Genomic DNA, 24,891 nt, shown 5'->3' on the forward strand with positions numbered 1-24,891 from the left:
TGGAAGGACAGTAAGTTATGGAAAAGAGGTCGAAAGAAGGTAAACAGGCAAGTAGGAAGATGGGCGACCAGCTTAGGGGGCTGGCACATATGACACGACTGGGCCGAAGACATGTATGAAGGATATTACTGGTCAGACCACATACATTGGCAACAACCTTTTCAACAACTCCATTCAGGAAGCCATCAAACAACTTTTCGATTGAGAAGGCCGCAGCTTTGGGGGGGCATGAGAAGTGTTACTACCTCATGCTGGTGGTGGGTGTACGAGTTGGGTCCAGAGTTGGTAGGCCTGGATGGGGGTCCCCTTGCTAGGAGGAGCACGGCGGGGGACAGGAGGGAGGGACCGCCTTGTTAGGAGACACGGCGGGTGGTACCCTGGACTGGCGATTATACGCAGATAAGGAGGGTGACTCGTGCATCTCAATGTTATTGTTAATTAAATAATAAAGCTGCGGCCTTTCCCACCACAAGAAGACTCTCATATGTTTAAATTACTCGTAAGCAAGATCCAGGTGTAGGAGAGCGGAGGTGCGCATAGTGCATCTGCGGTCACGATGTTAAATGAAACTTTTCTTTTGCTGGCATGACTACTAAATATTTTGACATTGTTAATATTACTAGAAAACAAAGTAAAATAAATTTAACATTTTTCAAATCCAGAACATTAGGAGAACCAAAATTATTTTTGGATTCTGCTATTCTGGAGGTAAAATTTATTTAGATTTTGTTTTCCACCTAATCACTCTATGCTGCAAAGCAGATTAAAATAAAATATCATAGAATACTATAAACATAAGAACCATATCCCCGCTGGTAGATATGGAGGAAGAGGTGACATTTATATGACACTAATCTGCCAGAATTGTATTTGAGTATTTCATCTGCAGAAGCAACTAGAAAGAAAGAGATTGAGGATGCTCAGACAATTGGTAATGGAACCCACCAGGGAGGGGTGATAGTCGAATTGGTACTGACAAACAGAGACAATGTCTCTGTTCAAGTGGAAGCCACTTGAGCACCACCAGTCATCAGTCAGTATGGTCTGTTATAATGGTGGAGATAAGCCACACAAAGCTCAGTCCTGGATTTAAAAATTGCTGACTTTGTTAAAAATAGCAAAGTACCTTAATGAAGAGCTGGCGGGATGGGAGGATATATGTGAAATGGAAGAACAGTGGGTTAAAGTAAAAGGCACTATAATAAGGGCAACAAATCTTTATGCAAGGAAGGTAAATAAAAGCAAGAAAAAAGGAAACTAATATGGTTCAAACAGATAGCTGAAACAATGAGGGCCAAAAGATTAGCATTCCAAAAGTACAAAGGATCTCAAAAAGATAAACATAGGGAAGATTAATTGGCAAAGCTAAAAGGCAAAGAAAGGAATCAGGTTGTGAAAATCATGAGTGGAAGAAAAGATCGCTAATGAGGCAAACAGGGGGACAAAATGTTTTTTACGTATTATCGGAGAAAGCAGGAAAGCCAGAGATGGAAATGTAAGATTAAAAGATGACAGGAAGCAATGAGTGGAGAGGGACAATGAGAAAGCAAAAATGCTAAACAAATGCTTCTGTTCAGTGATCAATGAAGAAAATCTTAGAGAAGGACCACTGATGGTTCATAAGGGTATGGAGAGTAGAAGGGAAAATAGCATATCATTCATGGAATAATGTATTTGTATGGACCTTGCGAAACTAAAGGTGGACAAAGGCCATGGGGCCGGATGAGGTACATCCAAGGATACTAAGGGAGCTCAGAGGTTCTGGCAGGTCTGCTGAAAGACTTATTCAATAGATCACTGGAGATGGGAGTGGTTCCATGGGATTGGAACCACTCCCATCTCCAAAGAAGTACCTTGTCACAAAAGTGGTAACAGAGAGGAAGTTGCAAATTTACAGACCGGTAAGCCTTACTTCAGGGGTGGGCAAACTAATGGAGACCCTGCTGAAGGAAAGAATAGTTAACTAAGTACAATCTAGTAGGGATGTGAATCGTTTTTCTGACGATTGAAAATATCGTACAATATTTTCAAACTCGTCAGAAATCGGGGGCTCCCTGAAACCGATAGGAAAACCCCACAAAATTGTTTGTGGGGTTTTCCTATCCTGACCCTTTCAAACACACCCTGACCCTTTCAAACACATCCTTTAGCTTCCCCCCCCCCCCCCCCAAAAAAAAAAACTTTTTAAAAGTACCTGGTGGTCCAGTGGGGGTCTTGGGAGCGATCTCCCGCTTTTGGGCCATCGGCTGCCACTAATCAAAATGGCGCCAATGGTCCTTTGCCCTTACCATTTGACAGGGTATCCGTGCCATTGGCCGGCCCCTGTCACATGGTAGAAGCACTGGAAGGCCAGCACCATTTTTACAGATGGCGCCGGCCGTCCATTAATCAAGCCCAAACTGGAAACAGTGGAAGCTGGATTAAAGAAAACCCAAGAATGTAATGCTAAGGTCTTGATGGAGATTAATGTGGTTTCAAGGAGACTGGAACATCTTGAGAACAAACCTGAGGTTTTTAAATTTTCCAAAGATTATTGGCGAACTCCCTTATATCACTTTAAAAAAAATATTTCATGGAAAATCTGACATTTCAGGAGGGTGAATGTCCCTCAGTGAATAAGATATATTACCTACCTGTGTCATCTAGGAATAGGGATATATTACAAGGAAGTGAAAATAAGGGGAATTTAACCAGATTTTTGGAAGATTCATCAGCTGAATTTTATGAATGTGGAACTTTAATGGTCTCGTTTATAATAGAAAGTGATATAGCGGAAACCATGAAAAGATATTTTAGGAATATTGAGCTACCCTTTAGAGGCCTTCAGATTCGTGTTTTTCCTGATTTTGCTCCTGTCACACAGGATAGGAGACGAGAATTTCTTGCTTTAAGGCCACAAGTAGCTACTTTGGGGTTTTCATATGTATTAAAATATCCTTGCAGGTGTGTCGTAAAGTCTTCAACAGAATGTTTCATTTTCTTTTACCCCGAGCAGTTAAAATCCTTCCTAAATGCAAGGAGGGTTATTATTCCCTCCGTTAATTAGCCATAGTGAGAGGATCATAAAGAATGAATGTCTTTATTAAACGTTAAGCCTGATTCTGCCTCCTTAAAAAGTTTCTTTAAGGGGGAATGCAAAAATGGAGGATTAAAAGTTAGGATCTTGTGTTTATATGAATCTGATTTATTGTATTCGCATTTTCTGTAACTAAGTAGTATTTTGCTGTAATGTTTGAAATGATAAAAATAAAATAAAAAAAAAAGTGAAGCAGATATGTGAGGCAAGACTTGCCCTGGGTAAAGCCATGCTGACTTTGTTCCATTAAACCATGTCTTTCTATATGTTCTGTGATTTTGATATTTAGAACACTTTCCTCTATTTTTCCTGGCTCTGAAGTCAGGCTAACCGGTCTGTAGTTTCCCCGATCACCCCTGGAGCCCTTTTTAAATATTGGGGTTACATTAGCCACCCTCCAGTCTTCAGGTACAATGGATGATTTTAATGATAGGTTACAAATTTGTACTAATAGGTCTGAAATTTCATTTTTTAGTTCCTTCAGAAATCGGGGGTATATACATCCGGTCCAGGTGATTTACTACTCTTCAGTTTGTCAATCAGGCCTACCACATCTAGGTTCACCTTGATTTGGTTCAGCCCATTACCTCCCCAACATCCTCTTCAGTAAACACCGAAGCAAAGAAATCATTTAATCTTTCCGTGATGGCCTTATCTTCTCTAAGTGCCCCTTTAACCCCTCGATCATCTAAAGGTCCAACTGACTCCCTCACAGGCTTTCTGCTTTGGATATATTTTAAAACGTTTTTACTGTGAGTTTTTGCCTCGACGGCCAACTTCTTTTCAAATTCTCTCTTAGCCTGTCTTATCAATGTCTTACATTTAACTTGCCAATGCTTATGCATTATCCTATTTTCTTCTGTTGGATCCTTCTTCCAATTTTTGAATGAAGATCTTTTGGTTAAAATAACTTTTCACCTTCCCTTTTAACCATGCCAGTAATCATTTTGCCTTCTTTCCACCTTTTTTGTGTGGAATACATCTGGGCTGTGTTTCTAGGATGGTATTTTTTAACAATGACCTTGCCTCTTGCACACGTTTTACCTTTATAGCTGCTCCTTTCAGTTTTTTTCTAACAATTTTTCTCATTTTATCAAAATTTCCCTTTTTAAGGTTTAGCACAAGAGCCATGGATTTGCTTACTGTCCCCCTTCCAGTCATTAATTCAAATTTGATCATATTATGATCACTATTGCCAAGCGGCCCCACCACCATTACCTCTGTCACCAAATCCTGTGCTCCACTGAGAATTAGATCTAAAATTGCTCCCTCTCTTGTCAGTTCCTGAACCAATTGCTCCACAAAAAAGTCATTTATTCCATCCAGGAACTTTATATCTCTAGCATGTACTGATGATACATTTACCCAGTCAATATTGAAGTCTCCCATTATTACCGCACTACCAATTTGGTTAGCTTCCCTAATTTCTCTTAGCATTTCACTGTCCGTCTCACCATCTTGACCAGGTGGACGGTAGTATACTCCTGTCACTATAGTCTTCCCCAACACACAAGGTATTTCTACCCATAAAGATTTGATTGTGCATTTAGTCTCATGCAGGATGTTTACCTATTGGACTCTATGCTATCCTGGACATAAAGCACCACAGCACTTCCCGGGTGCTCTTCTCTGTCATTGCAATATAATTTGTACCCCGGTATAGCACTGTTCAATTGGCTGTCCTCCTTCCACCATGTCTCTGAGATGCCAATTAAGTCTATATCATCATTCACTGCTATACATTCTAAATCTCCCATCTTAGACTTCTGGCATTAGCATACAAGCATTTCAAAGTTTGGTTTTGTTTGTATTGTCATTCTGCTTTTTAATTGATAGGGATAAGTTAGAATTTTTTAGCTCAGGTGAGTTTTTAGTTACAGGCACTTGGACTACTTTTCTTATTATTGGAACCTCACGGGTTGCCCTAATTCTAATGCATCATTAGTATCCTTTGAAGATACCTCCCTCCAAACATGTGCTGCTGAGCGACTGTCTGGTTTCCCCTTTGTTCTAGTTTAAAAGCTGCTCTATCTCCTTTTTAAAGTTAGCGCCAGCAGTTTGGTTCCACCCTGGTTAAGGTGGAGCCCATCTCTTCGGAAGAGACTCCCCCTTCCCCAAAAGGTTCCCCAGTTCCTAATAAAACTGAATCCCTCATCCATGCATTGAGACTCCGGAGTTCTGCCTGCCTCCGGTGACCTGCGCGTGGAACAGGGAGCATTTCAGAGAATGCTACCCTGGCGGTTCTGGATTTAAGCTTTCTACCTAAGAGCCTAAATTTGGCTTCCAGAACCTCCCACATTTTCCTATGTCGTTGGTGCCCACATGTACCATGACAGCCGGATCCTCCCCAGCACTGTCTAAAATCCTATCTAGGTGACGCGTGAGGTCCGCCACCTTCGCACCAGGTAAGCATGTTACCAGGTGATCCTCACGCCCACCAGCCACCCAGCTGTCTACATTCCTAATAATCGAATCACCAACTATGATGGCCGACCTAACTCTTCCCTCCTGGGCAGTAGGCCTTGGGGAGATATCCTCGGTGTGAAAGGACAATGCATCATCTGGAGAGCAGGTCCTAGCTACAGGATCCTTTCCTGCTGCACCAGGTTGATGCTCTCCAATCATGAGACCTTCTTCCTCCAAGGCAGCAACAGGGCTGCCAGTCTGAAGTTGGGACTTGGCTACTATGACCCTGAAGGTCTCATCTGTATACCTCTCTGTCTGCCTCAGCTCCTCCAGGTCTGCCACTCTAGCCTCCAGAGATCGGACTCATTCTCTGAGAGCCAGGAGCTCTTTGCATCGCATGCACATGTACAATTTCTCACCGGCGGGTAAAAAATCATATATGTGACACTCGATGCAAAAGACTGGGAAACCCCCCTCTTGCTGCTGAACTGCTGCCTTCATCTCAAGTTTGTTCCTATTTAAGTTTTAGGTTGCTATGGGAGAAGGAATGTGTCTAATGTCCTTTAAATGTATTAGTGAATTCACCATATGTCTGGTAGTAGCCTACAGGGGAATGATCAAACTCTCAATAAGGTTTTTCTTTTTTGTTTTTTGTTTTTAAAGTGGCACCTGCCTATAAATTAAAGGATGAGTTATGGGTTGGGAAAAACTAACAGTCTAACTTCAGTTAGTCAGCCAGAGTGACTCACTGCTCTCTTGATTAACAAATGTTGGTACCTAATCAAATTAAATCACACTACCTCAACACCTTTCCAAGGTGAATAAAATAACTTTTCAACCTTTTTACTTAGGTATACCCTGCTCCTAACTTATTTCTAGCTTCTGGATACTTTTTTTTTGTTTTGTTTTTAATATACAAACACACTAACTACTGCTTACTAGCTGCCTTACTGACTGACTATTTAAAAATACAAACAGTCTAACTTCTGTTTATTCGCTACTTTACTATTAAAAGTACAAACACACTAAATAATATTCCCAAATAGTTAACTTTGCCCCAATACTTTTAAAAAAAAGACAATGTCCCAAGCAAAAACTTAGAGCCCTTTCAGCCACCAGCAAGGTGATCCTCTCCTCTCAGTGCTCCCACTGAGAACTTGGGAACTTTTAATTTCCAGTCATTCTGAGATTGCTGTGGATTAGTGGAGGTAGGGGTGCACAAACTTTCTTCTCCCTCAGATACAGTCTCTTACATTCGCATGCTCCCTCATGGTCTCTGACATGCATGCTCTGGCACACACACACTCTTTTGCGCACGCTGACACACATACCCAGCTGAAACACACACACACTCTCCTATCACACATGCTGACACAAACATGCTCCTTCATACATACTGACATAGACACCCAGCTGAAACACACACATGTTCCCATCACATATGCTGACACACACATCCAACTGAAACATACATTCCCATCGCATATACTGACACACATTTTTCCTTGCTCACCTGATACATACACACTCTCCCTCACACATGCTGATGTGCGCACACACACACACTCCACACTTGCTGATACACATGTTCCCTCAGAAATATACATACATGCTCCCACACACACATGGCTCTCACACATGCACACACACCTACACTCACTGACACACTCCCAATCACTCTTCCCCACCCCCCCTTCTCTAAATATGTAACAAAACTGTTTTTCTTATGGTGGTCAGGGGGAATCTAGGCAGCATTCCTGCTGATGCTCCTGGTATGGGAAGAGGTGGAGAGGAAGGCCCCATGCAGGGAAGGAGTTGGGGAAAGGTTATTATGTTTTGCCTCAGTCCCAATTTAAGGGAGGCTGGCCTGGCCAACAGCAGAGATCAAGAAGAGCCCTCCTGAAGCTGAGACATAGCCATGGGGTAGAGCTGGTGGGAAGGGAGACAGTGGGAGCATTTCCCGCCGCCATGGTGATTGAGGGGAGGAGGGGATCAGTCGCATACTACATTGGCAATGCCATGGGATTTAAAATGCTTTTCACAAAGGCATTCACTTAAAGGTCCAATTCATGCTTTTCTTACTCCTCGCCAGATATATGATGCCGTAACCACAATTTCGCCAGTTAATTGGACTAAAATATGCACCCTGGCTTAAGGCTTTCGTGAATCCGAGCTTGACTGTTATTTACTATGTGTTTTTTGTAATAATAAATTTAAATCATTCTCACCTTTTCTATAATCTCTTACAAGTTAGCCCTGTTATTTGCCCTGTTATTTGTAACCTCTTGTTCGATGTAATTTCCAACTTTGGTTCTATGTAAACAGATGTGATATGTACCAGTACATGAACATCGGTATATAAAAGCCTTTAAATAAAATAAATAAATAAATAAATAAAAAAGACAGGCCCATGTAGCCACGGGAATAAAAATCAGAGGTGCAGGCCCATGGAGTTGTGGCTCCAGATGCACAAAAATCAAAAGAATTGAGCGGAGGACCTCGGGGGAGGCTCCCATTCGACCAGCAGAATTGCTGTGGGGCTTGATATTTATCCCAGCAACTCCGCAGGTATGGGCCGCTGTGAACAACACCAGTCACATGAATGGCATATCTGGCCCACTTGGGCACACCCGAAGCCCTGATAGTCCAATCCACCTCTGGTTATAAAGTGCTGTAGTAGATCTCCGAGCAGCCATATAAGCACATGTATGGGGACCACAAGTAGTTTTTTGAAAGTTATCCTCTATATGTTCAGCATTCCCGCCATCTATAAAGTATTATTAATAGGGATGTGAATCGTTTTAGGACGATTAAAATTATCGTCCGATAATTTTAATATCGTCTTAAACCGTTATGGAACACAATACAATAGAGATTCTAACGATTTATCGTTATAAATCGTTAGAATCGTGAGCCGGCACACTAAAACCCCCTAAAACCCAACCCCGACCCTTTAAATTAAATCCCCCACCCTCCCGAACCCCCCCCCAAATGACTTAAATAACCTGCGGGTCCAGCGGCGGCCCGAAACGGCAGCGGTCCGGAACGGGCTCCTGCTACTGAATCTTGTTGTCTTCGGCCGGCGCCATTTTCCAAAATGGCGCCGAAAAATGGCGGCAGCCATAGACGAACACGATTGGACGGCAGGAGGTCCTTCCGGACCCCCGCTGGACTTTTGGCAAGTCTTGTGGGGGTCAGGAGGCCCCCCCCAAGCTGGCCAAAAGTTCCTGGAGGTCCAGCGGGGGTCAGGGAGCGATTTCCCGCCGCGAATCGTTTTCGTACGGAAAATGGCGCCGGCAGATCGACTGCAGGAGGTCGTTCAGCGAGGGTTCCGGCGCCTCGCTGAACGACCTCCTGCAGTCGATCTCCTGCCGGCGCCATTTTCCGTACGAAAACGATTCGCGGCGGGAAATCGCTCCCTGACCCCCGCTGGACCTCCAGGAACTTTTGGCCAGCTTGGGGGGGGCCTCCTGACCCCCACAAGACTTGCCAAAAGTCCAGCGGGGGTCCGGAAGGATCTCCTGCCGTCCAATCGTGTTCGTCTATGGCCGCCGCCATTTTTCGGTGCCATTTTGGAAAATGGCGCCGGCCGAAGACAACAAGATTCAGTAGCAGGAGCCCGTTCCGGACCGCTGCCGTTCCGGACCGCCGCTGGACCCGCAGGTTATTTAAGTCATTTGGGGGGGGGTTCGGGAGGGTGGGGGATTTAATTTAAAGGGTCGGGGGTGGGTTTTAGGGGGTTTTAATGTGCTGGTTTTGCGATTTTACGTTTTTTCGATTTTTTACGATTTTTCACGATTTTTCACGATATTTTACCCCCCCAAACGGCAACAATACGATTCCCTCCCCCTCCCAGCCGAAATCGATTGTTAAGACGATCGAGGACACGATTCACATCTCTAATTATTAATGCAGTTGGATTCTGTGAAATAAACCCCCTTAAAAATAAAAAATATATATTTTAATTATTAGTCAAGACAAACTGAGCTGTCTGCAAGGACAATATCCACCAATATAAGCATGGCATCTATGTCTCGATGGTCAGACCCTGCAGCTTAACAATTTTCTTCTCCATTTACTTCCATCCATGGCTGGAGAGCAGACCGTGAGAGGATGACTGGCTTTAAAAGGTCATTTTTCAATCAGGAATTGTCTGTGCAAACTGGATACAGTTGTTTAGAAGGGCCTGAATGCTCAGGCTTCCTTCAATCCAACCCTTGTCTTCTAATGAATAAATCCCTGAAGATAAGATAATGCTGGAACTAAAAAAAAAATGCACTTGATCTCATTAGAGGCAATCCAATTTGCTGAATTTATTTTTTTCCCTGCAAAAGGGCTTGGTTTTCAGGAGGTTTTGTTTCAAGATATACAGGGCAAGGGAAAAACACATTGATATGTTTTTGCACATACCCTAATGTAGCTGGAAACAAGGACAAACTGAAGAATGATTTGGTCTGGGGCAAATTTTGTTAACACTGAGGTGTAATTGTCTGGGACTGTGGGGGTTTATTCAAACATTTTGGTGCCTGTGTTTGTTCAATATAGTCAGCATGATTGCACTTTCTGGGTCAACATTGTCTGAAAAGATTTGCTGTACAGTACAAATGATGGTGGAAGGCGAGCACTCCGTCTCGCTTCACGTCTCATGCCAGGCTTTGTGAGGTGAGCTAAAGGTTGCCTTTTCTGAAGATCAGACAAAGAGGAGTTAGAGGTAACTTTTTTTTTCTCACAAAATGCTTGTTATGGCTGAAGAATCTCTCGGTCCACATGTTTATTTCTCTTTTCTTAATCTGCTCCATGCTCTTGTTCGCTAAATACCGTTTTACCATAGCATTAAAGGGCAAGCAAGGGAGAGCAAGGAGAGAATTTGAATTCTTGTAAAACGGTTACTCAAGGCATGGTGTCTAATTACAGACTTTCAGTCTGCATACTTTAATTTTCTGTAATCGCTGAAATGACAGGTCCCTTTTTTTTTCTTTTTTTTGCTAGTGTTCGTGTGTTGACTTTTCTCGACCATCATGTCAGTGCTGTCTGAACTGTTTACTCGATCTCTGACAACGTAGCAGACATTTTTCTAGCTACAAAATGAAAAAAAAAAAAGTTACTTGCTTGCTTTAAAAGGATAGAAAAAGATGGAAAAAAAAGTTAGTGTCTAGGTTAAGAATGAGTGATAAGATGGCCATTCCTTAAAAGCTTGAAAAAAGGGAGTGCAGGGAAAACCAGACCTGTCCAATCATAGTAGGCCAGTTGGTTTTCCAGCAGTGGATATAGCACTCGTTTAAACTTTCAATCTCCCTTACTGTTCCCCTTCCTCCTAATGGATTTTTCACAGTTAATTAGCCCTGCTTGTTTCTCTGATACTAGTTAATGTTCCATGGCTAAACCCCTGCTTTTAAGAAGGTCTCGGGTATATAGGCAGCTCAGCCCCCTGATGAATCCTCCTGCCTTGGCAGTCATAGCCAGAAAAATTGTAGACTATTCCAAAATGGCAGTTTAAGCAAAGCAAATCGTTCAAGTCCTCCTTTTTCGTTCTGATGTTTATTGAAGTTCTGTAAGAGAACTGTTGGTGCCTGAACTTTTGGAAAGTGCTCCTTCTGGGCCATTCTCACCAATAAATCTAAGGTGCTGCTCTGTTGACCGGCAGCAGAGCCCATGCACGCGAGATTAGCTCAACTGGGAACTCCTGAAAAGAGAGAGAGAGTGTTTATTTAAAAAGAAAGCGATTTAGTAAAAAGTTGCAGATCCATGATTACAAATCCCACCTCAAATTTGGGTTTCGATTCCCCTCCCTTAGCATTCAGGGGTTTATTTTATCGTGGTAGCCATTGGATTCAGGTGGTTGACATTTTAACCCTGCTTTTCTGGAAAGATTTTACCACGTTTCGCCACCACCTAAACAAAGGTGCATTCCTTTTCAGGTGCTACTTTTTACAAAGCAAAGAAGAGGACGCTGTGACCAGCAGACAAATCACCGAGCGGATTGCCCGGAAAATTGGTATGTGGAGGGGCTGCTGAGTTGCATGTCATAAGTGAAAACTTTGGGGTGACGCTGCATTTTTGGTGGTGAGGTTTTTCTTTCAGGGTTGGAACCTTTCAGCATGCGTCAGCGCCGTCCGTCTGCACAAGTTTAACATGCGCTGAACTGGTCTTGTACCTATTAACACCCAGGTTCCTGGGCGCTCAAAGGATTTCAGCCTGCAGTCCCTGTAACCAAAGCTGTATGTGCAGGATGAACAATTGCTGGGTAAAGAACTGCCGCTCCCTACATATGTAGCCCCAGTAGGTGACGTACACATCCATTTTCAAAAAGTATAATAAATAAATAAAGAAAAAAGAAAAAATAAATAAATAAATAAATATTTGGATGGAAAAGGAAACCTATGAAGAAGACCTAAATAGGAACCAGGAAACAAGCAGGTTGACGTTTAAGGAATCTAACTGATACCACTGTCCTCCCTGTGCCACCTTTGTAAATGAATCTTTTGCAGTTTTTCTGAAAACCAGGAGGGGAAATTGCTTTCAGCAAGTCAATGAGCTAAAGCAAACGGGCATTTTTTCCCCCAACCTTTTTTCTTCTATTGAGCCCTTATGTTTTGTTTTGTTTTCTTTTTCTAGAGCTTCAATTAGTAATGCAAAAAAACCAAAAACCCAACCCCCAAACTTAGTGTTGTGTGCAACCTATCAGTCCTTTCCAGCTGCAGATTCGGATTTGCTGCAGTGAAAGCTTCCCTGCTGCCCTCGGGGTTTTAGAGCGGGCAGCCCCGAGAGGGCTCTGATAGGCGCTTGCGGAGCCTGGAAAGCCGCGCTCACCGGAGCTTACAAATGAGGCGTCCCCTGCCGCCCTTGATTGATTGAGGAACAGTCCCGGGCTGTCACTCAGGCTGGAAGCGACGGCAGCCAAACGCCGACTTCTTAATTCCGTGAGACCCCCCCCTCCCATGATTACAAATGTCCCTTCTCTTTTCGAAGTGGGTACGTGAACGCTCTTGCAGGTGAGTTAATAAATAGCTACGCTGTTTGTGCCCGAAGCTCTGCCCTCGGAATGTATTTGAACTCGGGCACAGGGGAGGCATGAAAATATTTTTGTGTATTTCACCTGTCTTCACAATCAAGTGAGTTTAAGGAAGAGATGCAGGGGCCAGTAGTATCAGAGTATGTTTTAATTCGAACTGCACAATGCAAACTGATTTTATTCCATCTTTTTTTTTTTTTTTTTGTGAAGTGCAGAAACGGATTGAAGTTTTGAAAGCAGAGACTGGATTTTGAAATCTGTCACTTAACCATGTTTCCCCATTTCTGCTTTCTCCCTTCTAAAGGACTCCTACTGATGCAGTGAACACTTCTGCAGCGACATAGCCAGTGGTTCCCTGGTTTTTGAGTTTTGTTTTTTTTTTGTTTATTATTGTGGAAAGCACGTTAAAGTGATGCACTGAAATGCCTGTACCAGAGGTGGAATGACTTGGAGCTCAATAAAGACAAGTGCAATGCTGCCAGATTTGATGCCTGGAGAGAAGTAAAGAAACCTGCCAGCTCAGAGAAAGTGCCCTTGCACCAGAGCTGCATCTCCTTGGCCGGCTAGTATGGCTCTGGGCTAGTTTCACAACAACTTTCACAGTGCTTCATTTCTTAGTTTAGATTTTTTTTTTTCTGTTTTCTAACAAATCCTGAAAACTAAGAACTAGAACATTTTTTTTTCTTTTTTTTGCAAAGATGGGATCTGCTACCATGAAGTATTCTTGCTTTATACTGATTTTGGCTGTATTGGGTACTGAATTGATAGGGAATCGCTGTTCCACTGTAAAAGCAACAAGGTTCAGGGCTCGGGTGCCGCAGGAGCGCAGGAATATTAGACCAAACATTATCCTCGTTCTCACGGACGACCAGGACGTGGAGCTGGGTAAGACTATTCCTTTCACCTATACTATCCATTTTCTTGACGTGTGGAAAGTTTTTATATTCCAAATACGATGTGATGGCAGTATCATATCTAAGCTAGAAAAGATATCCTAGTTTACATAAATGGCTATGGGAGTCAAAGAATTTCAAATACATAGCAAGAAGTGATTCTTGAATTTCTCTTGCATGCCATTGGAGGAGAATAGCAACCAATACATCTTTTTGTCTATATTTGATCTTATATTGGTAATAAATATGATAAATATAGAATATAACTATAAGTGCAAACATAATTCAAAAGCTTTTTTTTTAATAATATAAGTTGCTTTTGACATGCATTCATTGAAAGGGAGATCTAGCACCTGGTATATGATGAAAGCTGAATTTTAAAAGCCTGATGCACACTAAAAGTAGGCGACGTGCGAATATGTCAGGCCAGCACGCACCAAGTAGATTTTAAAAGCTGCCCGGATATGCGTGTACTTGTCGCCATGCGCACAAATGTAAAGTTCAAAAAATGGGGTGGGGTCTGGGTGGGGGCATAGGCATTCTTGGATATTAACGGGAAATTAGTGTGTAAATACTGAGCGCAGAGGAATGCACCGGGTTCCTTGCCGCATAACTTTGCTTCTGGTACGGATGATGTGTAAGTTATAAAACAAAAAAATTCTAGACAGATCAGTGGGGTTTTAAGGGTCGGGGCTAACGAGAGAAGGGAGGCTATTAAATTTAGTGGGGTTTGGAAATCCTAGCCCTTACCTGGGCGAACTGGGAAAACTGGTAATGGCATTAGCGCTCATGTCTTTTAAAATACTCTCACTTACGCGGTAGAAGCGGCATTTGAGTGCATAAGCATGCCACCACTTACAATTGCGTGCACATGTGTGCGAGGTCAGGTTATTTTATAACATGCGGGCAAATGTGTGTGTTTGTTATAAAATGGCCGTATTCCGAGGCCCGGGCTGACAAATGTGCACATGTGCGCCCTCACGCTGGTTTAAAAGTTACCATCCCTGTCATATTGAAATTTGTGCATACAAGTGACTTCCCTGTCTTGACAATAAGTTCCAGACCATAGTATATGACGAGGTAGCACACTAAATTGTAGAGATTTGCAGTCGTTTTTGCCGAATTGGACAATTTCAAAGAAATTGTCCAATTCGGCATGGGTCGGAGGGCGCAAATCCTAAGAAGGATTTTCCCCGAACTGCGGGGAAAATTCTTTGTTCAGGTTAGCGTGGGGGAGGGGCACATTTATTTAAAAAAAAAAAACCCCAGCCCTTCAAATTTACTTAATTATGACTCCCCCCAAAACCTGCCTAAAGTCCCTGGTGGTCCAGCAGGGGTCCCAAGAGCGATGTCCCACTCTCGGGCCATCGGCTGCCAGTAAACAAAATGGCGCCAGTGGCCCTTTGCCCTTACCATGTGACAGGGGCTACCGGTGCCATTGGTCGTCCCCTTTCACATGGAAGGAGCAATGGATGGCCCGCGCCATCTTAGAAAATTGTTGTATTTAAGTAAATTTGAAGGGTTGGGGTGGGTTTTTTTTTTTTTCATGTTTTTTCCGGCAAAAACTGCCGGAAAAAAAAAATGACCCGTTTGGAAAATGAAGTTTTCCATGGGTCGCCCGACTCGGCAGATGAAAACTAAGCACATCTCTACTAAATAGAGAGCTCCCTGCTGCAGCTCCTGAATGCATCCATTGCTTCCAGCAGCAGTCAAGAATACCATCAATGTATGCTAGCTAGACTGGATTGGGGATTGAGTACTGTTCACTTAGATATAGCAAAAAAAAAAAAAAAACCTGACAAAATATCACAACCTACAATCAGGCATGTGTCTAACCATATTAGGGATCTGCATTCATTTTGGATGAATTAGGCAATTCGTCCTGTTTCGGGGAACCCAAAAAGTGATCTGGATTTTTCCGACGTTTCAGAAAAATTCATTTTTTGGGTTAGCCTGCACGCTGACATTTAAACGTTAGCGCGTGCTAACCTGAAATTTCAGGTTCCCCGAAAAAAAAAAAAAAAGTTTCCCGCGGCGGGCCGAAACTAAAGCCCGAACCAAATGGTTCAGGTGATACACACCTCTAAACCATATTGTTGCGCCCATTGGTGGCAGACGGCTGCGACCTCTGTTGCTCACCTCTCTTTTGCCTGTTCCAGTGATTTCAAAGAGTCTTTCAGCCTTAGCCTGCAAACGCCGCTTTCCCCAGTGTCCCCGGGATGGCATGGGTGATCCAGGATGCCATCTTGATGACTGAGTTACCTAGGGCGTGCACGCACACGCGCATCAGTCTTCCTCTTATTTCCATCAAGGCAGGAACCTCTTGGGTGTTCCCACCTGTGATGTACCCGCCAAGAGGTATTTAAGCTCTACGCTTTCTGACATCCAACGAGTTAGCAAGGACTTTTGTCTTGTCTGATTCCACTCCTTCGGAGATCTTCTCTTCACTTCGCAGTACTCGTTCCTGACTACTGATACTGGACTTAAGGTACCCGCTCCTCGGGGGCATATTGTGCTCTGGCTATCCGCTCCTTGGAGGGCATTCTCGCTTGCAGGAATCTACTACTTCAGTCTGTGAGTACCATCATCTACCACCTTGGTGACAAGACCTCCGGTGTACCCCATACCTCGGGCCACTACCGAGTGCTCTCTGTTACCTGCAACTCTACTAAATGAGTGCTCTAGTCTTCTCTGCTCCTCTGCTACAAATGCTTCTTTTTCTCATCTCCGCCTGATTCATGGCGTAACCCGTGCTGCGGGCCACTACCAGATAAAAACTAGAAGCATCTCCACTCCACAGGAGCTGCCCTGGCATACCCCGCTCTGCGGACCATTACCCGGAGGACCAGCTTCGTGCCACTTCACTCCGGACTGAGTCTATGCCCACCTAATGGGATCCCTACGTTCCTGCTTAATAAAATCTTTTACCATTGTCTGTCTGAGGCTGGAGCCTGTCGTAGTGAGTCCCCACAGGGCTCCTCTCTATAGGTGGAGCCAACTCTCACTATGACCTAGGGGTCCACAACCACACCGAACAATAACAGATTGCTAACTCCATGGACCCGGCTCAGGTCTCAGCCCTACATGCCATCCCAGGCCTGGCCCAACGCAGTGCTGAACAGCAACGGACTTTAGAGACGTTGGCAACTGCTTTCAATCAGTTGAACTCTCAAATGAACACTGCTACACCAGACAAGGATACTTCACTGCAAGTGAGTTCTTCACGAGTTGCAGTACCTTTACCAGCCCCCACTCGCTTCTCAGGAGAATCCCTGTCATGTCGGGGCTTTCTCAATCAGTGCTGTAGAGATGTGCTTCGTTTTTTTCTACCGGGTCGTTTTTTGACTCGGATACTTCGTGTTAAAATTCGGGTTTTCTCGTTTCGTTTTTTTTGAAAAACGAAACGAGGAAACCTGAAACCGGGCCAAAAAATGAAACAGGAAATAAAGCTAAAAAAAAAACCCACCCCAAGCATTTAAAATCATTTTTGTACAAAATACAAACTCCCCCCCCCCCCCATCCCGATCCCTACCCAAGACTTACGAACATCCCTGGTGGTCCAGCGGGGTCCCGGGAGCGATTTCATTGTCGGCTGCCATAATCAAAATGGCGCCGATAGCCTTTGCCCATACTATGTCACAGAGGCTTTCGGCGCCATTGGTCAGCTCCTGTCACATGATAGCACAAGATGGCGCCGATGGCCATGTGACAGGGGCTGACCAATGGCGCCGGTAGCCCCTGTGACATGGTAGTTCAGAGGCTATGGCACCATTTTGAGGAGCACGGCTTGCAGTAGCACATTGGGCACGGAGGGCAAATGGAACCCGGGCCCCCGCTGGACCACCAGGGATGTTCGTAAGTCTTGGGGAGGGATTGGGATGGGGGGGTTGTATTATAGTTAATTTAAATGTTTGGGGTGGTTTTTAATTTAAAAAAAAAAAATGTGCCCCTCTCCCCATGCAAACCCGAAAAACAAAGTTTCCCCAAAGTTCGGGGAAAATCCTTTTCGGGTTTCGGGGCCCCCGAACCACTACGAATTAGGCAATTTCATTGTAATTGCCTAATTCGTGATAAACGACTGCACATCTCTAGTGCTGTATGCACTTTGAACTTCAACCTATTTACTTCCCTATGGTACTAGCCAAGACCACATACATCCTGTCTTTGCTTGACAGGAAAGCCCTGGCCTGGGCTTCGCCTCTTTGGGAACGCAATGACCCAATCTTCAGTGACCTGCCTGGGTTTCTGTCTTTATTCAAGTCAGTATTCAATGGCCCAGCCCGCAAGACTATGGCCGGATCAGCCCTGCTGCATCTTCAACTGGGAACCAAGCTATTCTCTGACTATGTCATCAATTTTCAAGACATTATCCTCAGAGCTCCACTGGGACCAGGGATGCCTATGTACAATTTTCCTAGAAGGCCTCAACTCCCGCATAAAGGATGAACTAGCAGCATGTGAACTACCTGAGACGCTGGATTCCCTCATTGACCTGGTGGGTAGAATTGATCGGCGTTTGCGGGAGCGCTCATCTGAGGTAAAGAGCCTTAAGAAACCTTCATCTGAAAGTTTACGTCCTCGACCTACCCCAGCTATACAGACCCAGCCTTCTTCAATCTCTGAGGAAGATGAGGCCGCAGCCATTTAACCAGCAAAGAGAGACGCCACCATGAGAAGATGGGTCTCTGCATGTACTGTGGGCAACCTGACCATGCAGTTCAATCTTGTCCTATCTGTCCGGGAAACATGTAGAACTACGATCCGTGGGAGGACGCTTCCTAGGTCTTACTACACCATCTCCTCCACTAACACTCCCAGTCTCACTTATTTCCGGGACTCTTGAATATCAGACATTTGCACTACTTGACTCTGGATGAGGGGGCAATTTTATACTCAGAAGACTGGCTGAGTATCTTCTGATTCCTACCATTCTGAGATCCACTCCACTACTTCTTTCTTCAATCCATGGTGAGCCATTACCTGGAGAGGTTTCCTGCTCTATGCAACCTGTATGACTGCGCACAGGATCTCTTCATACTGAAACTATCTCTTTTTTTTTTTTTGTCCTCTATAAAGCCATCCATCCCATTGTACTTGGCCTACCCTGGCTTCAAGAACACACACCCCAGTTTGACTGGGTCACTTTGGAATTATCACGATGGGGTGCAGCTTGCCACAATAGATGTCTGAAGAAGATAACTCTTATGCCCTGCATGGCGACCTCTACCGGGACACCTGGACTTCTGCCTCAATACTCCTCATTTCAGGATGTCTTTTCCAAGACTGCAGCAGATATCCTACCACAACACCGGTCTTTCGACTGTGCAATTAATTTAAAACCAGACTCCAAGCCCCCTAGAGGAAGAGTATATCCGCTCCCTTTCAGAGACTGAGGCCATTTCTGCCTAATATTAAAGAAAATCTACAGAAGGGTTTTATTCGTCTCTCCAAGTCTCCAGCTGGAGCGGGATTCTTTTTTGTTGGCAAAAAAGATGGATCCCTTCACCCTTGTATCTATTACAGAGGTCTCAATGAAATCACCATTAAGGACAGATACCCTTTACATCTGATTTCACAACTATTTGACCAACTTCAAGGGGCCAAGGTATTTACAAAGTTAGACTTAAAAGGGACATACAACTTAGTTCGCATTCATCAAGGGGATGAGTGGAAGACGGCCTTTAACACTCGTGATGGCCACTTCGAGTATTTAGTAATGCCATTTGGCCTATGTAATGCCCCCGCTGTCTTCAAAAATATGATAAATGAGATCCTGCAAGACATGCTATATCAATGTGTGGTTGTGTATTTGGACAACATACTCATTTTCTCTCGAGACCCACAGAGCCACCAAGTAGATGTCACCAGAGTCCTACAGAGGCTACAAGAGAACTGTCTTTATGCCAAGCTTGAGAAATGCGCATTCCATCAGACGTCTGTTCCTTTCCTGGGCTACATAGTATCCAACAAAGGATTTCAGATAGACCCCCAAAAGACTAGAAGCATACAAGACTGGCCACAATCCACAGGGCTCAAAGCCAATTGTGATAGTTTTTATTGGATCCATGTAAGTATTATATCTAAAAATACTGTGTGTGAGCTATTGAGACAATATAGCACCTGTCTTTAGATATGAATGTCTCTGATCTGACATCTGAAGAAGGGATATATATATAGTTTTATAAGTTTTTAACAATATTTTTAAGTTCATGTATTTTATTTTACAGGTATTTTTAGGTATCTTGGCTTGTTCAGTTTTTCTAATAGGAGGTGTATTAGTATTTTAGAACCTAATATAATATTTGCAGTGTTGCATTTTCATAGGTAGAGCTGTTACTGTTTGAAGGCTGGCAGTTAGTGCTGTTTTGGTATGTGAGGTTTAATATATTGTAATTCTTTATTCATGGCTTTCTGAGGGTCAAGCCCACACACAATAGATGTGAGAATAGGCCTAATGCCATATGGGTTCCATGTGTCTCTTGTGTCTTGGAAAAAGAGAGTTAAGGGAGTGAAACTGCTGTAGAGCTGATTTTGTGTGTTTGTTTTTGGGAGGAGAAGGGGGTGTAGGAGGAAAGAGGGGACTGAGGGAGTGAGAGTGCTGGTGACTAGGGGGGTGAGTGGGATGGGAGTGAAAAGGGGGTTGAAGAAGCAAGACTGAATCCCCTGTTTTAAATGTCATCATACACCACCATTCAGAAAAGAAAGGATAGATTTTAGTGATGTTATTGAGTAAGAAATGACACATTTTACCAATGTTTTAGATGTGTGCAGAGAAGAAGGGAAAGGCATCAAAGATGAACACAGCATTATGAACATAGGGGACTAGAAGAACTACATAGGTCAAAATGGCAAAATTTTCAGAGTACGTTCTAGCAAGTAGATTTCTCAAAATGTGGTGTCCCACCTGTCTTTTTAGCCTCATTACTGGATTCTTTTGAATTTAGCCAGGATTAGAAGGGGATCAAAAGAATGGATATTTTTTTTTTCCAGAAGGTCAGTTTCTTTACATGTTGAGGCCAGTTGCAACTGGGTTTGGATCTGAAATTAATTGATGAAGCAGCATTGCTATTCTGTATGACCTTGCAGTAGAAGAGTGGCATGTTGCTGCCAATGCATTCAGCAGGATTTAATTTGTAGACAGAAAGAAAGTGAAACTGTGGAGTGGGGCCAGGGCCAGGTTTGACCTGTGCAAATCTCGGGGGTAAACAGCTCTGTTTCCTCCAAGGACTGGGGGGGCCACAAGTGATCCAAGCAACTACTGGATATCTTCTGTTTCCTCACGGGAGCCAAATCTCTGCTCTGTTTTCTGGGGTTCCAGAAAAAGGGTGGCATAATGCCATTCTGGATTGTCCTGCCAGAAATTAAGCCTTTGGCAACAGATTCAAAAAGGAGCTGAATTAGCATAAGTCTGAGAGTTGTGAGCAATAATGCCATTCATCAAGTTTTAACAATTGGCATTACTACTCACAATTTGCAAACTTGTGCTAATTTTTTTTGGTGTCTGTTCTTTGCTCTGCAGTGTCTGCTTCAATATCACCCTTTCCCCTTTTGTACAGGAAAAGAAGTGGTGGCGAGGGGAAATGAGAGGAGAGACTGGATTAGAGATCAGAATGGCTCTTCTCTTCTGTGTGTGCTTCAGGCTCAGCCCCTCTTCTTCTCTTCCCTGCAGGTTGTCTGAAGCAGAACACCCCCTGCTCTGCCTGCCTCTTAAGCCTGAAAAGATGTGCCAGAACGGCGTTCCACCCCATTCCCCCACAAATTAAGCCCTGGTATTCAGCCATCAAAAACTTTAAAATTCAGGAAAGCTCTCTGTGCACCTAATACAGTCTAAAGCAAAGCAAACTGTCCAGAAGCAAAACTTTATTCCTGGACTGAAGATCCCAAGGTAGACTGATTTGCTTTCTTTAATAATCGCTTGGATAAATGTACATTCATTTTCATTTTTTAGTGCACACTAAATTGATTTAATGCCTCCTAAATATAAACAAAAATGGAAAAATCACTAAGCAAACTAAAAAAAACAACATTTTTCTAGCTGCACATCCCTATGATAGGAACATGCTTTCCACCTTGCACAAAGTTAGCAGGTTTAGGGGGGGGTGTTTGTTTTGTTTGTTTGTTTGTTTGTTTTGGATTTCTTTTACCTTACAATCAGATTTTTTTCAGAGCATATTTTTCTAGAGTTCTTGTGACTTAGAAGCTCTGTCCACATTCTTTTCAGGTCTGACCTTAGCAACAACACTCCTGGCAGACGTTTTTCTTATTTGTTGTCTCTCAGTCAAATCCGTCCTATCTTTAGAAGGGTGATAATTGGTTTGGCTCCAGTTTACAGAAAATTGTTATTGAATTGGAGGCAGCAAGAAAACTTTTCTTCCTCAAGGCCAGCCTGAGGAGATCGTGACCCAGTTGGTACATTGTAAAAGCTACACTTTCTGATAGTTTGTTTTCCTCTTTTTGTTACTTTTTTTTTTTATTAACTCAGGTCAAAACTGCATCAAAGCTGCAACCCTGATGGAGATAAAAATTTCTCTGCAAAGCAAATGAGCAATAATTCCTTTTCTTTAAGAAGAGGTGTCTTCATGCGTCTATTCAAATTATTTCCTAATGCCAAAGGCATAAGAACATAAGATTTTCTATACTGTTTCAGATCAAAGGTCCATCAGGCCCAATATCCTGTTTGTGACCATGGCCAATCCAGGGCACAAGATCCCACAAGATCCCTCCTGCTCTTTGTATACTCCTCCTTGTTCGCCCTCCCTGTTCATTGTAATTTCTACCTTTAAAGTTACATTGTAAACCGGTATGATGTATGCATACTAATACCGGTATATAAAAGTTTTTAAATAAAATAAATATATGCCATGCTGCTAATCCCAGGGCTAAGCGGAGGAGTTCCCCAAATCCACCTTAATAATGGTTTATGGAATTTTCATCCAGGCATTTGTCTAAACCTTTTTAAACCCAGCTACACTAACATATTTTACCACACCCTCTGGCAATGCATTTCAGATTTTATTTATGCACTGAGTAAAAAACAAAATAATTCCTTAAATGCATTACTTAGAAATTTCATTTCATGTCTCCTAGTCTTTGTATTTTTTTTAAAGAGTAAACCACCTATTCAAATTTACCTGTTCTACTCCATTTGTTTATATAGACCTCTAACATATCTCCCTTCAGCCATCTCTTCTACAAGCTGAAGAGCACTAACGTCTTTATCCTTTCCTCATAGGGGAAGCATTCCATTCACTTTATCATTTTTGTTGTACTTCTCTGCATCTCTTCTAATTCCACTATATCTGTACTGAGATGGGGTGGCCAGAATTGCAGTCTCACCATGGAGCGATACAGAGGCATTATGATAGTCTTTGTTTTATTCTGCATTCCTTTCATAATAATTCCTAGCATTCTATCTGTTTTCTTGGCAGCTGCTGCACACTGAGCAGAAGATTTCAGCACATCCATGATGATATCTAGATCCCTTTCCTGGGTGTTCACTTCCAATGTGGAGTCATGCATTGTGTAGCTATAATTTGAGCTGCTCTTCCCTAAGTGCATCACTTTGTACTTGTCCACATTAAATGTCACCTGCCATTTGGATGCCCAGTTTCACAAGATCGTCTTGCAATTTCTCACAATCCACTTGTGATTTAACAACTTTGAATAATTTTGTCATCTGCAAATTTGATCACTCACTCATTGTTCCTATCTCTAGATCATTTATAAATATGTTTAAAAGCAGTGATCCTTGTACAGTTCACCTTTCTCCATTGAGAAAATTGACCATTTAGCCCTAGTTTCTGTTTCCTATCCTTATATCTGTTCACATTCTGTAATGGAACATTGTCTCATATGCCATGAATTTAATTTTCTCAAGAGTATCTTATGAGGTACTTTGTCAAACACTTTCTGAAAATCCAGATACACTATATCAACTGTCTCATCTTTGAGCATGATAGTACTAATAACTCTATTTCACAACTAACGTAGTAGTAAAACACACTGTGAATTTTTACCTGTGATTAGTACCTTATAGGTACACATGGTTAAGACCTACATCACTAATCAAGCTATTTGTCTTTTATGATATATTATAACCGAATCTATTTGACACCTGTTAGAATGTTCTAGTGTATGCATTCACCTACTTTAATTTATGTGCCTACCTGTAAACCGTTGCGATGGTATATAACTTAGCGACGGTATAGAAAAGATTTTAAATAAATACATTTATTCTTATGCTTATTCATGCCTTCAAAAAAATGTAGAAAATTGGTGAGGCAAGACTTCTCTTGGCTAAATTCATGTTTACATTGTCCTATTAAACTATGACTATATATTAGAGATGTGAATCAGAACCGGAATCGGTTCTGATTCCAGTTCCGATTCACATCGTGGTTTTTTTTTTTCGTCCGGCCCGATCGCAGTTTTGTTTATCGGCTGCGCCCGAGCCGATAAACAAAAAACCCACCCAACCCTTTAAAACTAATCCCTTAGCTTCCCCCACTCTCCTGACCCCCCCCCCCAAAAAAAAAACTTTTTACAGGTACCTGGTGGTCCAGTGGGGGTCCCGGGAGCGATCTCCCGCTCTCGGGCCGTCGGCTGCCACTAATAAAAATGGCGCCGATGGCCTTTGCCCTTACCATGTGACAGGGTATCCGTGCCATTGGCCGGCCCCTGTCACATGGTTGGAGCACTGGATGGCCTGCGCTATTTTTAAAGATGGCACCGGCCATCCAGTGCCCCCTCCATGTGACAGGGGCCACGTCCAAGAAGCGTCCGTGAAGCTGACCGTCTGACCCAGTATGGCATATCTTATGTTCTTAACTCCAGACAGTTTAGTTAACGAGAATCTGTATGAGAGCAGGAGACTGAAAGTGAGAAATCAAATGTCCAAGACTTGCTATCTGAAGAGCAGACCAAACTTGGATCTTACTGTAAAACTTCCCAGGTACCACAGTTGCTACTAGAATGATCAGGCCATAGACACATACACCATGACTTGCAATGCAAGAATCTCTTATTTATATCTTAACACCTTGCGTATTGATCATTTCTGAAAAAAGTGCCTACCTCGCTTAAGAATCTGTAGGGCAGTTATTTCAAGATCTATTCAAATCTCTGGAGCATTGTAGGATGGACAAATGGGCCTTGGAAGATGTGGTTTTCAGCAGATATGTACTCTATGGGGTAGATTTTAAAAGGTGCGCACGGGCGTACATGTGCACGCACTACCCGGTACACACACATGTATACCCGATTTTATAACTTGTGCGCGCAAGATATAAAATCAGGGGTCGGCGCATGCAAGGGGGTGCACAATTGTGCCCCTTGTGCGCGCCAAGCCGCGCTGCCTTCCCCCGTTTCCTTCCCCCTAACCTGACCTTCCCACCCCTTCCCCTAACATTTCCTCCCCCTAGCCCTATTCTAACTCCTCCTTCCCAAAATTTTTATTTTACCTCTTGCGTCTGCCTTGGGTAACAGGCGCAAGTTGCGCGCACCGG

At 43.2% G+C, this 24,891-nt stretch overlaps 1 protein-coding gene across 6 annotated transcripts in view; it reads left to right on the top strand.

The window, feature by feature from the left end:
- SULF1 (sulfatase 1) overlaps window positions 1-24,891 on the top strand; it is a 369,532-nt gene that overhangs the window by 142,208 nt on the left and 202,433 nt on the right. For 5 of the 6 annotated variants that reach the window (XR_003854840.1, XM_029591438.1, XM_029591444.1 and 2 more), the window contains exons 3-4: window positions 11,401-11,477; window positions 12,799-13,379. Coding sequence is in view for 5 of the 6 variants with exons in the window: in XM_029591438.1 (XP_029447298.1) it covers window positions 13,193-13,379 (187 nt within the window). In the remaining variant the exon portion in view is untranslated. Of the gene's footprint in view, window positions 1-11,400; window positions 11,478-12,333; window positions 12,475-12,798; window positions 13,380-24,891 lie in introns of those variants that run through there. The other variant, XM_029591441.1, reaches the window with a different exon arrangement.

This window comes from Rhinatrema bivittatum, chromosome 2 (assembly GCF_901001135.1).
Source record: "Rhinatrema bivittatum chromosome 2, aRhiBiv1.1, whole genome shotgun sequence".
In the NCBI taxonomy this organism is placed as follows: Eukaryota; Metazoa; Chordata; class Amphibia; order Gymnophiona; family Rhinatrematidae; genus Rhinatrema; species Rhinatrema bivittatum.